Below are 14,446 nucleotides of genomic sequence, written 5' to 3' on the forward strand. Positions count from 1 at the left end.
GTTGCAACTGAGGCCTGATCTCTCTTGAAAATGGAAAGGAGCAAATAATAAAAGGTGTTAAAGACAGACCAGCACCAGACTGAGACTTTCTCACTGGCTTAATCAGAAGGATTCAAACAGAACTGCAAAGTGAATAACGTCTTCACTTTGTGCTCAGGGTCATTTAGTTCCGTGTATCATCTAATGCCATCTCCCATGCTATCCAGAGGTGGGCAACACCCACCTAGTGACCGCCCCCCCCCGCCCCCCACCAAGACTGCCCAGCGACTCAGTGACAAACCTGGGCAAGAACTCAGCTTAGACTTCCTGCATCCCAGCCCCACCTCTTTTCACTATGACACACGGCCTTACCACCAACAGGGAATTCCATCCCCTCTGGATGTACTCATCTTCCCACCCCCACCCTCAGCAAGGCCTGGGAAGCAAAAGAATGAAAGCTGCCAACTATGTCCTTGCAGTGTGTACAAACCCCTCTCCCTGCCCCTGTCACAGGTAAAGAGCACTAACCACCTGGAAAGACCTGGAATCATACAGGGATGCTCTGCTCTGCTCCCTACCTACCCGCTGCAGACTCCTGCACTAAAGACACCCCCAAGAGGCAATGTCAGAGCGACAAGGATGGGAGGAAAATCCTTGAGACAAAGAGATGCAGGAGGCAGTCCATCTCCCCCAAACCACGGAGACTTTTGGCTCCAGCCGAGCATCCTGCACAGGGTCAGGGCTCCCAGTCTCTGTAAGGCAGCCAGGCGATGGCCTAGAGAGAACCGGTGACTTCAGGATCCATCTCCTGGGAGTTATGTGTGCTCCAAGATGACACATCCAACATACAGCAGTGACCCAGATCAGAGACTAAAGGTTGCAACATCCTAGGCCCTGCCCAGTGTCCCTAAGCCACACATCCTAAATCTCCCATCACTGCCCCAGGAGGAGGAACCAGACAGAAACAAAGATTTCTTCCTTTCAAACACTGTCCCTGGGGTCATGAGCCAGAAGCTCCGCTAGCTTCCTCGGACACACAAGACCCCAGCTCTCCAATGCACAGTCCAGGCAGATAGTTCATAGGGGGTAGAGGCCCCCTATGCAGACACCCACTTGACCCTCAGACTGGTGCCTCTGTTTTGGAAAATACCTCCCACTCGGGAAGAGGCCTCCACCAGCAGTTGGGTTCCCTTCCACAACCCACATGGACTCCTTGAGCTCTCTGCTGCAGTTTGGTTTCAAGTCAGGAGGTTCTGCGGTGCACTGTACAGGAGCCGGTCCCTGAGCACACGCTGCTGAGAAGAGCTGCCCCCACGGCCCTCACTTTCGCAGAATCTGCCTTGCCAATTATTAGTACAATGGGCCAATTCTCATCCTGTGTTGCTCTTGGGGAAATTATGCAGGCTGGGGAACTGGCCTAGATTGGAAACGGAACAGCAGAAGCTGCCAATTAACATGAGTTCTTTTTTTGCATCCCCTAAAGAGGTTAGTCTCTAGGGAGAACTTATAAAAGACATGATCCCAGGCCCTCTAGGAACTCCTTAGCTGCTTCGCATCTCTGGGGGTTGGGACGAATGTCCAAAGTCACTTGGTCTAACTCTCTGTCCAGTGCTTGAATCCCTTAGATGAACTCGTCAGCTACTTCCTGAATGCATCCATGTTTGAGGAACTCACCACTCTCCACAGCAGGGCATTCCACATTTGGACGGCTCTATTGATTTGAAAGGTCTTCCTTTAATTCAATCAAATCCACCTTCCCATAACTCCTCCACTTTGGTCCTCGCTTGTGAGTGAGCTTGGCCAACCACTGAGTCTCCACTCCCAGGAAATAACCAACCACTCAGGAAAATGGCACCTAAGCCCAAACTATAAGGTTTGGAAAAGCACAAGAGAAAGCCTACTGGAGCAGAAAGGCTAATAGGAAGAAGAAGGGTTGGACTATTCTCATGGCCCTGAAAGGCAAAGTCAGGTTACAGATTCAGCATGGGATGGATTCCAAGAGCCCCTAAAACTTCAGCTGTACACACATCAGAAAATCTGTGGAAAGCAGAGGAAAACAGAAGCTGCAGCCTTTACTTCTTGGGGGTTCAAACTCTCACACCAGGAAGAAAAGAAGGAATGGAAGCATTTGGAGAAAGCTGAAGCTTGGTCCAGATTTAGTAGACCTCACGTGATGGGCAACACCAGTCTCCATAGGAGGGACTGGTCTTATGGCCAAAGACCTTGGCTTCTCCTTTGAACTTCCTACTTACGCCATTAAAAAGCATCAAGTCTCTCTGCCTCAGACCTGGCTCAACCCTGCCCATGAAGATTTAAGCCATCTCTGCATTCTTGGAAGGGATGTTAGCTCAGAAACACAGAGGGAGCCTGGGACAGTCCCCCATTATGTGGGAAGAGCAAGGAAAAATATGAAAAAGAAAAAAATCTCTCTTGCACACGGGGAAGGTGACAAAACAAGACAATAGGTTAAGGGGAACAGATGAAGGGAGGGGCCTCGTCACCATAACAACAAGCCCAACAATTCTGAAAGATGGGATTTTTGTTTTTCTTTGCACCTGTCATTCTCCTCAGTACTGTCACTCTCCCCGCTCCTGGCAGAAGATAAGTTGTGAGTTTTTCACACCCACCAACAAGCTGCCTGGCTCTGGGGAGTGCAGCTGCTAAGGGAGGGGAAGAGAATGGGGTCTCCCAGAGGGTGCTCAGGGAGACTAGGATTCTGTCTTTCGCCTCCCTGGTCAAAGCTGGGAAGCATGTAGCTTCCTCATGAAACATGAACATGGCTGTTTGTACACAAATGTGTCAGAAAGTCCCCTCTTATATGGATACAGAGGAATCAGAGCTCTGGTCCTTAAATAAAAGGAATTTTTGTTCCTGCCCCAGGATACCCATCGTATTCCAACAGAGGTAGTCGAAGAGAGTCATTAACGGCAGCTCAATGGAAGGCTATGGCCTTGGGCTTCCAGGAGGGTGGGAGGGAGATGCAAGAGGGAGGGGATATGGGGATATATGTATACGTATAGCTGATTCACTTTGTTATACAGCAGAAGCTAACACAACATTGTAAAGCAATTATACTCCAATAAAGATGTTTAAAAAAAAAAAAGCCAACGGCGCACATAAGGGAAATTAGAAACCTTGCCTAAATGTAAACTCCTCAACCATGTGAGCTAAGAAGACACCAGGACCAGCCCTTCATTCTAATCCTATCCAATTATGCCAAATTTAGACAGTAGAGCTTCATCTAAGTTTGCTTTCTGACACTGGTGGTGATAGGGCCCAGGTGCTCCCTTGATTCTAGAGGTCTTCCCAGGACTGTGTGAACATAAAGAAGGATCAGTAGCACTGTGTCCTGCAAGAGGTGGCAGTGCCCATACCATCTGGCTGTCCTCTTTGTGTGGCATATGTCCCCTCACCAACATACACTGCCATCCCCATGGACCAGAGAGACCTCCTTCAGAAGTGAGGGATGCTCTCCACCTCCAGACACAATCAAATTCTCAGTCATTGGACCTTCCTCCTTCTGCAGATACATAGAATATGCCTCCTACTCTCACTTCCCTATGAAGATCTGACCACACTTCCTTCCAAGATATATTAGAAATGGACATTCCACCTTTTACATTCACGGAGGCAGATGGCCTCTTAAGGTTTTTTGAAGACAGTAACAAAAAAAAAAGATGCCCACCACTCCCTTATCCTTGAAGACAATCCACAACCAAAGTGAACTTGAAAAGACCATGAGGAAGGAAACAGAAACCACTTTGGTGACCAGGAGGCAAGATGCACTTCAGCTACTGAAAGGCTGATCAGCTGGTGAAGTCAGCGGGACTCAAGCCTTTCCTCCCGGCCTTCTTGTCTACCACCTTCCCCCAGGCCTGCTCCCCATCCATTCTCTCTGAGCTTCACTGTCAACCACTCTTCTCTAAGGTGTGAGCTGATAAGATATTGACATGCCTCCCCACCACACAGAAGAGTTCTATAGGAACTTCTATAAACCGTAAGTCCTCCAAGAACTCTAAAGACTTACTTTCCAGCAGAATTACAGAACTCCCAAACAATGAAGAGGGAGACATTTTGAGCATTCTGAAAAATCAGGCCAAGTGGGAATTTATTTGTTCAGCCAACTCTTGAACCAAGCACCCAACTCATTTTTGCACATTTCCTTTATCAGGCCGTGATACCAGAGGAGGAGAAATTCTACCCCTTTGAATAGTCATTTCCACTGCTTCCAAAGCCAGACTATGCCTTGCCAAGCGTAACCCATATTCAAGAACCATCTGCTTTAGCAATACAGGAAGCCACCAGAGGGGTATGCTTTAGATAATCCTACAGCTCTGCTGGCCCAGGCTGCTTCTTGGGAGGGAAGGGATGCTGCTATCTGCCAGCTGCAGTCCCCAAGCTCAGCCCTGCTGAATCCTGTACAATGCACCGAGTAGAACTAGGGCAGAGGCCACTGACTTGGTCAATTACTGGCCCCTTTCCCCACGCCCAGATTCCAATAGGCAGATGTCAGAGGAGTCCCTAGGACATGACATTTCACCTTTTGCGTGGCTCGCCTACAACCCCACCTGAAAAAGAACACATGGAGAGATGTAAAAGCTTTATCCCACCCAGTGCCACCAACCAACCTCCCAACCATGCCACGTGCCTGTGCCAGCTGAGGCGTGCATTTCATTTTAATTTGATGAGAAATCTGTACCTGAGCAAACAATATAAACAAAGGTGTTCGAGCCACTGTGACATCTGGGGATGAGTATGCTTCTAAGATTTAAAGATGTTCTCTTGCCTGTGTCAAGAGTCTGATTGATCCCACTCTCCCCAAGCCATTACCCTCTCCCATGACCAGCGGTTTTGTTTGGTTATTCTCACCACCTGGGGAGATGTCTCTCAGTCCCCCACTTTTGAACCCCACTAGAGGTGACAGAACTCAGGGCTGGTCTCACTAACCGATGACCTTTCTCAGGCTCCACGAAATGAGCTCTGTCCACCTCCTACTGAACATGGACACTTGTCCCCAGGACCCTAGGAATTAAGTACCCTGTTCCACGATCCTGTTCATGCAGAACCAGTGCGAGATCTTTTAGCCCAGGCAACAGAGCTTTCTAAGTTCAGCTACCGAGTCTGCCTCCAGTGTTTTTCAGCAAGCACCTCCACGAGAAAAATGACTCCAATTAAGCATAATTACTAGGATTTAATAGAGCCATTTTTCTATCTCAGTGCCTTTTTTCTATTACAAGCCCCACAGTTTTCTTTTTCCCTCAATTGGGACTCAGCACAGTAAGTTAAAGGTATACATTTGTTGATCTTTATTATACATACAATAACTGTCTTATTAAATTGAATTCAAATGCACATCTAGGAGAAAGTTCATTTTAAGTACCAACTCGCAGAAAAACACTCACAGGCATAAACAATAAGCAAGGCCAGTGCGTTGTGAAGCAGCCACGGGGTTGGGGGGCAGGAACTGAGCTGCAAAGGAAGGGACACAGTTTCCTGAAAGAATGGAGTAAGCGCAAGCGTGCAGATCTTGGTAGAAGCTGCCCTGACTTCTTGTGTCATTTCCCACCCTCAAACGTGCATTGGGGAGGAGGGGAAATCTAACTATACATTCAATGTAAACAGGGATGCTAGAAAAATTGTTATACACACATATGCTCGCACATGCATACATTTTTTCCTGGGAAACGTTTAACACACTGTCAATAAACACAAAGCCTTTCCAACTATTGTGAATGTTAAAGAGGGTGATGGGGTTGAGTGTATGTGTGTTAAAATGCTGTTTCTTGGATGGTCTCTAGCCCCTTGGCTCACTTGACTCTCCCCCCACCCCCTCCTCTTCCTAGGACAAGACAAGCGCTCTGAGCCTCAGCAATGTGGCCGGCGTGTTCTACATCCTGATCGGAGGACTTGGACTAGCCATGCTGGTTGCCTTAATCGAGTTCTGCTACAAATCGCGTAGCGAATCCAAGCGGATGAAGGTGGCATCGTCTTCCCAGGCCTTTTTCCTAACTTGTTCTGTGATACAGCTGGGTTTTCTGGGAGTCCTTTTACTAAAAAGGGTGGGGAGTGGCAGGAGGTTGAGGTCAACCCGAGGCATGGGATGACAGGAAGCTGCTTTGAGGAAGGTGACAGGGAAAGACACAGCGGTGAGAGAAGAAAGAAGATGGCACGTGTCAGGGTAAACGTAAGGCCTGAGAAAACAAATGCATCAGCCAGAGATGGGGGGCTGAGATGAAAAGTTAGCGGTTAAGTGGGCATTCAAGATAGTGTGAGGCAAGAGTGACTGCTACAAAGGTAGATCCTCCCTGAGGTCACGTTAACTGAAGTGTAGCTCCCAAGATGGGGGCGGGGGGGGCGGGTTGGTATCCTCCCTCTACAAGGTGGACGATCTTGCCATGCTCGGTGAGGGAGGTCTTTTCTTAGCCACCATATGGTAAGGTGGACTTTGGCAAAGCGGATCATGCCCCCAGAATGGTAAGCACGTTAATTAGATGACCCCAAACTACATCAAATATAGCTGAAGGCAACTAAACTGGAAAAGAGAAGAATTATGGACGAGATGAGAGCTGTCTGTAAAAACAGGAAGATTTTTCAGGGGGGAAAGAAAACATATTAGTTCTGTGGGGTCCCAAAGTATACGACAAGAGCTAAGGACTAAAAGCTATGGAGAACAGATATGAACACAGTGAGTGAGATCTACTTTTTCAGAGCTGCCTACCCCACGGTGGGATGGGTTAGCCCAATGAGCGGCAAGCAGCTCATCACTGGAGGTCCACACACAGGCCGAATAATTCCTGACAAGGCTATAGATTCAAGTATCCAAAGGGAGTTTGGATGACATGGCCTTGAAGGCCCCTCACATGTCATCATTTAGTTTCAGTAAGAAAATATTTTTGGAAGGAAGTGTTCTTCATGTGAGCAACACATAAGCAAGACATCAGGAGGAGGAAGAGAGCACTAAGACGCAATCTGTAACCTTCAGCGTTTTTAACAAAGAGCGACACAGAAAAACTACCCAGGGAACCAAACTGTGACATAGAGAGGAAGGCCTATAGGGATATCCGGGAGGGAGGAAATAGAGGCGGCTTCTACGATTCAAACCAACAGAAGTGGAAAGAAGCACAGTCATTCTGAGCAATGAACCCTGGGCTGTTACCTTCACTTGACTAGACTAAGAGGACTCATCGGTAGGATTTGCTCTCCAAGAATCTCATGCTTTCCACCCATGCGCCTTTATGCAGGTCAATCCCTCTCCCTGTCTTCTGTCCCATAGGACCCATTTAAAAGGCAACTTCCCAAGATATAATAACAAGGAATAATTAAGGGATGGTAATGTGATGGTATTCAGCCAGGGAACCTAGGAGCACCTCCATCCTACCCTTGACCAGGTCACTCAAATCCAGGTCCTCTTAGAAAGGACAAAGCACAGCAAAAGCATGGGCCTCAGATCCTAAACGCAGTGTAGACCTCCAAGGAGCTTGGCTGGACACAGCAAAGTCTCCTAGAACCTAAAAAGCTTTCTTTGCCTACTCCATCCCAAACATAAGCCTAAAGACTCTCCTATCTTACCCTCCAAAGTGAGGAAAGTTTACTCCAGAGGCAGCAAGGGGAACAGGAGACGAACTGGGTGAGCACAACTTTTACAACCCTCCAAAACCTTCCCCATGGGCCATGACACAAACCAGTGTCGCAGGATTGTCCCAGTACACATCGTAGGAACTCCCCTAGAACATACTGCAGTGTAGGATCTAAAGCAAGGCTCTGGCGACTGAATGTCTGACCACAAATCTTGCCTGTTCCTCATGTTAACTGTGTCATCTTGAACAAGGTTCAATAGCTCTCTGATCCTCCTTTTCTATAAAATGGAGCTAGTGGTAGTACAGACCTCATAAAACTGTTGTGGTTTGTATGAAAAAATTGATATAAAGGGCTCTGCAAAATGCTTGGCCCATAGTAAGCCCTCAATAAATAAGAATAACTAGAATTTATAATAATAATATATTATTATTAGTGGCCAGCTACAGCCTCCTTAAGACTTCCCTTTTATAGCCCCTACTTATATGTCCTAGGCTTTTTTAAGCTACAGAGATTGTCAGTTCCTTAAGGTAAGAAGGTGTGTCTGATTTCTCTTTGGGCATCCCACATACGTAGGGTATTAGTAAAAATTAACATGGAATTGTATCTAGAGAAAATCTCTTGGAGGATGAAGTGAGGCATTGGAAGGAGCTGCTGTTAGGTTAAGCAAACACAAGCATCAAAACAGCCCAGCCTGGAAGCACACACACCACCATCCAAAGTGCTTTTGTTCCCATCTGTTTGTACTCCCAAGATCTGATGAGACCAGGCATCCCCACGCAGGAAAGCTGGACTTCCGGCCCTTACTATGGGATGACCATGTCCCACTAATCATAGTCAGTGCCAGGTGGTGGTACCAGAGTGGCTAATGACTAAGATCTTCTTAAACCTGTACAATGTTGACCTTCACTGCTGAAGTCACAACATTCAGGTAAAGACAAGAATCCTTCTAAGAGGCCACTGAATCACGTCACAACTTCTGGGAGACATTCTCACCCTTCCCTTTCCAAAGAAAATATTGAATTTCTCAGGAGCCAACATCAGGATCTCTTGGAATCATTAATGCAAGGTCTTTCATCACAATCTTCTATAGTTAATTCCATCGGTTGGCATAACTTCTGTCCAACTCACCGAGGCTCCTAATAGAATTATTAATCTTCCACCTGCAAAAAAGATGCCTCTTTGGTCCTTATTAGTTAACCCAACCCTTAATTTTCAAAGCTCCATCAACTTCTCTCTTAGCCAAAGGAGATAAGTGATCACATTCTGCTTGCCTCTCAGACTTTCCAGGTTTGCAGTTCTCTTTATCATTCTGTACTTTGCCTTCTCCAAAGGCAGATTAACTCCTTCCAGAAGTGCAGCCTCCAGCCTCACACAGTGGACCACAATGACAGCGTCCAGGGCCTTTGGCAAGAATCTTCCCTCTTGTTTCTTTCCTTAGTCACAGTATGTGGCCAACTCTTAAGACCTGGAGCCCCTAAACCTAGTTGATGATCAGCCTCCTACTTCTCAAGAGTGTATAAGGAGCCCTTCCCCACTCTGCATGAAAAAGAGAAGAAAGAGGAAGAGGGGGTGGAAAAGAGAAAGAAGGGAAGGAAGGCGAGAGAAGAAAGGAAGGAATAAAGGAAAGATATCTTTTCAGTAACTTCCATGTTCAAAGCACTTTATATAGCACTTTATATACACTTTCATTAACCCTGTTCTTGCAATTCAACAGATGAAGAAATACGGGTTCAGAGAAGCTAAGTAGTTTTTCCAACAAGGTCACGTAAGCTCGGAGCTGGAGGAACAGGAATTAGACCTCCAGCACGGCCCCTGCAAAGCCTGGGCTCTTGGTACCAGCCAAGCTACTTCTCATAAATTTCTCTCTCCTCTCCAACCACATGGCAACAGATAATTTTTATCACCTGCTACCTCCCGTCAAAACCCCGCGCACAGCGCAGAGACAAATAAGATGCAGTCCTTATCCTTATGTTTGCCTGATCTAGCTGTTGAGGCCATCCATGGGACGTGATCCTTTGCTTGTGCATTATTGAGACCCTTTCCCCTTCGATGTCACATGAGCAGGACACAGAACAAGTGTCACAGGGATGGCGGGAGGGCACCCTGCAGGCAGTCCTTCCACAGAGACATATGGAGCACCACTGCCTGCTAGGCATTGCTCAGCGCTGGGGATACAGTCAGGAACAAACCAGGCACAACTTCTGATTTCAGGAAGCTGAGAATTTAATTGGAAGGCAGAAACAAGCAAATACGTATATGTTCAATGAGTGTTTGAAGAAAAAGGTCCATGCTCTGAAGTCCTGATCGGGGAATGGAGTGTGAGGCAGGACAGACAGGCTTTCCTGAGAAACTGATGTTTAACAGACTTGAAACAGGAAAAGAATTAACCAGGGGAAGATAATTGCTACCAAAGGATGCACAAGTATCACAGAGCCAAAGACCAGAACTCTTGCCCAGAAATGAGTGGAAAGCCAGGGAGACTGGGCACAGGAAGACTGAGGGAAAAGGAGAGCATGGGAGAGTTGGGGACTCAGAGAGGGACTTCAGGCGACCACAACATTTCAGTATAATTGAAACTGTCATACAGTAGCAGAAATATAAAACCCAATACATACTCCAAATTGAATAAAGTCTCAGATGCCCTGTCCCTCCCCTCTGCCCAGGAAAACAGACAGGAACCTGAGCCCTTAGTTGATATTAAGGACAACCAGGGTGTTTATTATTCACCACCTTGCTCCCCCAAAGAAATAATCCCCAGCCACTCCCACCCCCAGGAGAGCCTACTGACTTTTCATAATTGTAGTGGCTGTGCTGACACGGGCTGTGTGGAAACCACACATTGAGGCTTTGCACATTTCCCTGCAATTAACGCACAGCTGAGTGACGTGGTCAGGCGGAGGAGGGGGGCAACCTCCACAGCAGGCGGTCCCTCTGGCTCTCAGCAGGCATGCTAGGATGAGGTCATCACCCAGGGCTGAGCTTTTATTAGGCTGTTCTATGACATGCAGAGGCTGGGCAGACTTTTCTTAGAAAAGCAAGTAGCTGAGAAGTTAGGACGTAATCACTGCTGGAGAAATGAGTCTCTGAAGCACCAACTTGGGGGACTTTGAGGCTGGACTTTTCACTCACCCTTTTCTCCCTATCAGTTTCAAAAACAACTTATAAGGATGAACTTAAAGAATGGCTGGTATGTCAAGGATGGACAGGAGAGAACCTCAGTTCCTAGAGGCAAGGGGAGAAATGACATCAGCTTACGACTGGTTAGCTACGGGGGGGGAGGAGGACACACAGTCAGGAGGTCATCCACTTTGACCCTAGGTCACAGATAACTGTAACTTGAAACAAGTCCTCAGTTTCTCTATAAAGTGAAATCAACTCCATCAGTGTATTTCCACCTTGTTTGCGTATTAAAATCACCTGGGGAGTTTTTAAAACTCCAGATGTCCAGGCCACACACCATACCTATTAAGTCAGCATCCCTGGGGTAGGTCTCAGGCATCAGTGCTTTTTTTCCCCAGAACTCCCCAGATGATACCAACGTGTGGCCAAGTTTGAGAACTAGTGAAATAGTCATTTCTAGAAGTGCTTCCCACGCCAAAGTTTTGACTCTATTCCTCCCTTCTCCTGAGATTAGAAAGAAAACCAGTAAGTAGGTAATCCCCACCATCAATGTCAGTATGGAGTCAGTGACCTCTGAGAATCCTTCACCTTCCTTGAAAACCAATTCTCAATGACATGAACTTGGAGGGTTTTAGCTACATGCCTGGCTAAATTACCTCAGATTTTGATAGGCACCAATAGATTATGACACCAGCCTTCTCCTTTACGGTGAATTTGTCAAGTACCACCAACTTCCATGGAATATTACGGAAATAGGTGAGATCTTTTGAGAAACAAAGCCCAGGGTGATCTGTGTGAACTTTAAACTTTTTTTTTTAATTAAAGGGATGTGGCAAAGGAAAATCAGAAGATAGACATTCCAAGCTAATCCATAGAAGGTTCCACACTGCCCACACACAAAAATAAGTCGTTATTTTCTTTTCAACATTTTAAAAGTGAGAATAAGTAACCATGGATTCATCATGTTTTCTTTTCACATTTCCCCCATAGAGCATCACAGTGGTGTTTATGGGACCCTGACTTAGAAGAATGCTATCCAGGTCACACTTCCTCTTCAGTGAAGGACAACCAGGCAGAATGTAAATTAATCACATCCAGGAGTCTGAAGAGGAGACAGAATCCATGTGGGTGGAGCATCATATGGGGCAGATCTGTCTGAATCATGGATTTTTTAAAAGAAAGAATATTTTAAAACACTGTCAGAACTGCCAGTAATAAGAGGATCCTCCCAGCATAGTACAGCAGAAAGAGTAACAACTGGGTCAAAACTGCCCTGCTTACATCCGTGAGGCCACAGCAGGTTGACTGATTTCTCTGATCACTAGAATCACGCCAATGTGCAAAAGAGGAAGCCATCAACTTTTTGAGAATGGCCCTATGTGTTCGGCTTTTCTTAGACAAATTCAAGGATATCTATGGGGCCTCTAACAACATGCTAGACACGCTGGCAGGTAGCTAAGGATTGAGAAGACACGGCCCTTGCCCTTCTCCAGACATTTAGTTCTCTTAAAGAAGACAGAAGTTACATACCTGAAGCAGAATCATTGCGAGCAAATATATAATGCATGAGTACTGGCAGGGGTAGGGGGCAGGACTTGCTGGGGCAGTCTAAGACAACTTCAAGGAGGTAGGAATAAACTGAGTCTTGAAGGATGGGTAGGCTGATCTTAGAGAAAGAAACCTCTCAACTCACATACCCCTCAACTCATTCTCCTTTGTGTTGATTCCCACCAAGAAACTAAGCCCTACCTCAAAATTTCTATAGGTATCTTTCAACGGGAAGTTGGAAGTGATAGGAAGAGGGTTTAAATTTCATGCATGAAGTTTCTTTCTCGAAAGGATCTTGGAACAGAACACTTCCTCTTGTCTAATAGGATATGGTTCTAATTACAGACTGTGGTCTCGAGCATTCTCTCTAACTCATCTGATCCTGGGGTGATCACTGGAGTTCTTTTCACATCTAGAATTCCAACACTCTAGAAGTCACAAGCTTTCACAAATCAGTAGCACTGATCTGATGTGTCGGTTTAGAAGGACAGGTTACATGTGCTGATGGGAAGCAGATGACGTGCAGATATTGATCTTTGGAATTCATTCTCACTTTCTTTAGCACATGCTTCTTTCCAATTACATTATGCTGACTGTATTATTCAAACAAGTCCGACATTCCCTTAACACATACTGCTAGAGGTAGGATAGCATTTTTCTCTGGTCAGAGGTAGTTTTAAATTTTCAGCTAACAGTGATACACCCTCAATTTTCTGTTAACATTTCAACTCATTTTTCATGCAGTATAGTACCATTCTTGCTAATAAAATCAGTAGGTGCACAGATAATTACATTTTGACAAACATGGAGATTTAAAAGGTCTAGAGAGATAAGGAAACAAGCACAAGGTCACACAACTAGCTGATGTCAGAACCAGGGCTAAAACCCAAGTTTCCTAAACCCCATTTCTAGAGTCTTCTACTTGGTCCTGTTGCTATGTTTATTATCATCAATACTACCATGGCTCTGTTGTACCTTTAGAAATCACAGAAGATAAGAACAGGAAAGGATCTTAGAGATCACCCAATCCAGCACACCTTACTAAACCAAGAGCACATGAGGTCCAGAGACTTGTCCAGGGCCACAAAACAGTTTTGCGGGTTCGAGGGAAGTCAAGACTAGCATTACACATTTGGAAAAAAGTTGGACGGGGAGGAGAGTGGGGTGACATTTTAAGTCCAGTGTTGACTCATTCTCCTTGCCAATCACTGCCAAGGACCTGGGGAAGAACCCCCGGTCCTCCTGAAAAGGGTTTCTGTTTGATCCCACAGCAATCCATCAACGAAGCCATACGGACATCGACACTCCCCCGAAACAGCGGGGCAGGAGCCAGCGGTGGTGGCAGTGGAGAGAATGGCCGGGTGGTCAGCCATGACTTCCCCAAGTCCATGCAATCGATCCCCTGCATGAGCCACAGTTCAGGGATGCCCTTGGGAGCCACCGGACTGTAACTGGAGCGGACGGAGACCCCTTGGGGAGTATGCCCCGGCTCCCCCAGTTCCATCCCAAACCCTTCAGTGCCAAAAACAACAAAATGAAATGCCACCGCCACCAACCACCATGACCACAAGGAGGATGATTCAACAGATTTTCCTGAAGAATTGAGAAAACATTTTGCGGCCCCTTTTCCTTTTCTGATGTTCTTTCACCCTTTTCCTTTTGCTAAGTGAGGATGACAAATAACACTGTACTGCAATAAGGGGAGAATAACCCTGTTACATAGAGCCTGTGTCTCTGAACGTGGAGTCACTGGCGCACTAATGAGGAAGCTGTCCTGTTTTCTTTGAATTTGGTTATTCATGCGTCTTAGTGTGTGCACTATATATTTTTTCGTATTAATATCCATGGTTTGCAGGTTCTGTTAGGCCCCTTCCTTTTCCTTCTTACTCCCAACTCCCTACCCATCCCACTTTAGTTTAGTTTTTAGTTTAGTTTTCAGATTGGAGATTCAAGATTCGTTCCACCTGACAAGCAAGCAAAAGGAAAAAAGCAATTTTCAAACGAATTCATCATGGGAGCTCTCCAGATTCCCCTCCACACCTCGGCCCCAAGCCGTGGGTGGAGACCGATGCTGTTGCAGGAGTGGGCTGCCTCCCACACACAGGGCACTGCCTAGGCACTGATTTAGTTGAGAACACGTATGAAGCAACTCAGACCCAGGGTGGCGGAGAAGGTAAAGGCAGGTGTGCAGTCAGAAGAGGACTCGTGAAGTTACTACCAG

General features: G+C 46.4%; 1 protein-coding gene across 4 annotated transcripts in view; it reads left to right on the top strand.

The window, feature by feature from the left end:
• The window catches only part of GRIA1 (glutamate ionotropic receptor AMPA type subunit 1), a gene marked incomplete at both ends in the record, with an annotated part of 312,323 nt that extends 298,647 nt beyond the window's left edge, over window positions 1-13,676 (top strand). For all 4 annotated transcript variants that reach the window (XM_082649856.1, XM_082649855.1, XM_082649857.1 and 1 more), the window contains 2 exons: window positions 5,823-5,957; window positions 13,476-13,676. In XM_082649856.1, the coding sequence (XP_082505982.1) occupies window positions 5,823-5,957; window positions 13,476-13,676 (336 nt within the window). The remainder of the gene's footprint in view (window positions 1-5,822; window positions 5,958-13,475) is intronic.
• Window positions 13,677-14,446: the final 770 nt, after the last annotated feature.

This window comes from Grampus griseus, assembly GCF_964374135.1.
Source record: "Grampus griseus genome assembly, chromosome: 3".
Classification (NCBI taxonomy): domain Eukaryota; kingdom Metazoa; phylum Chordata; class Mammalia; order Artiodactyla; family Delphinidae; genus Grampus; species Grampus griseus.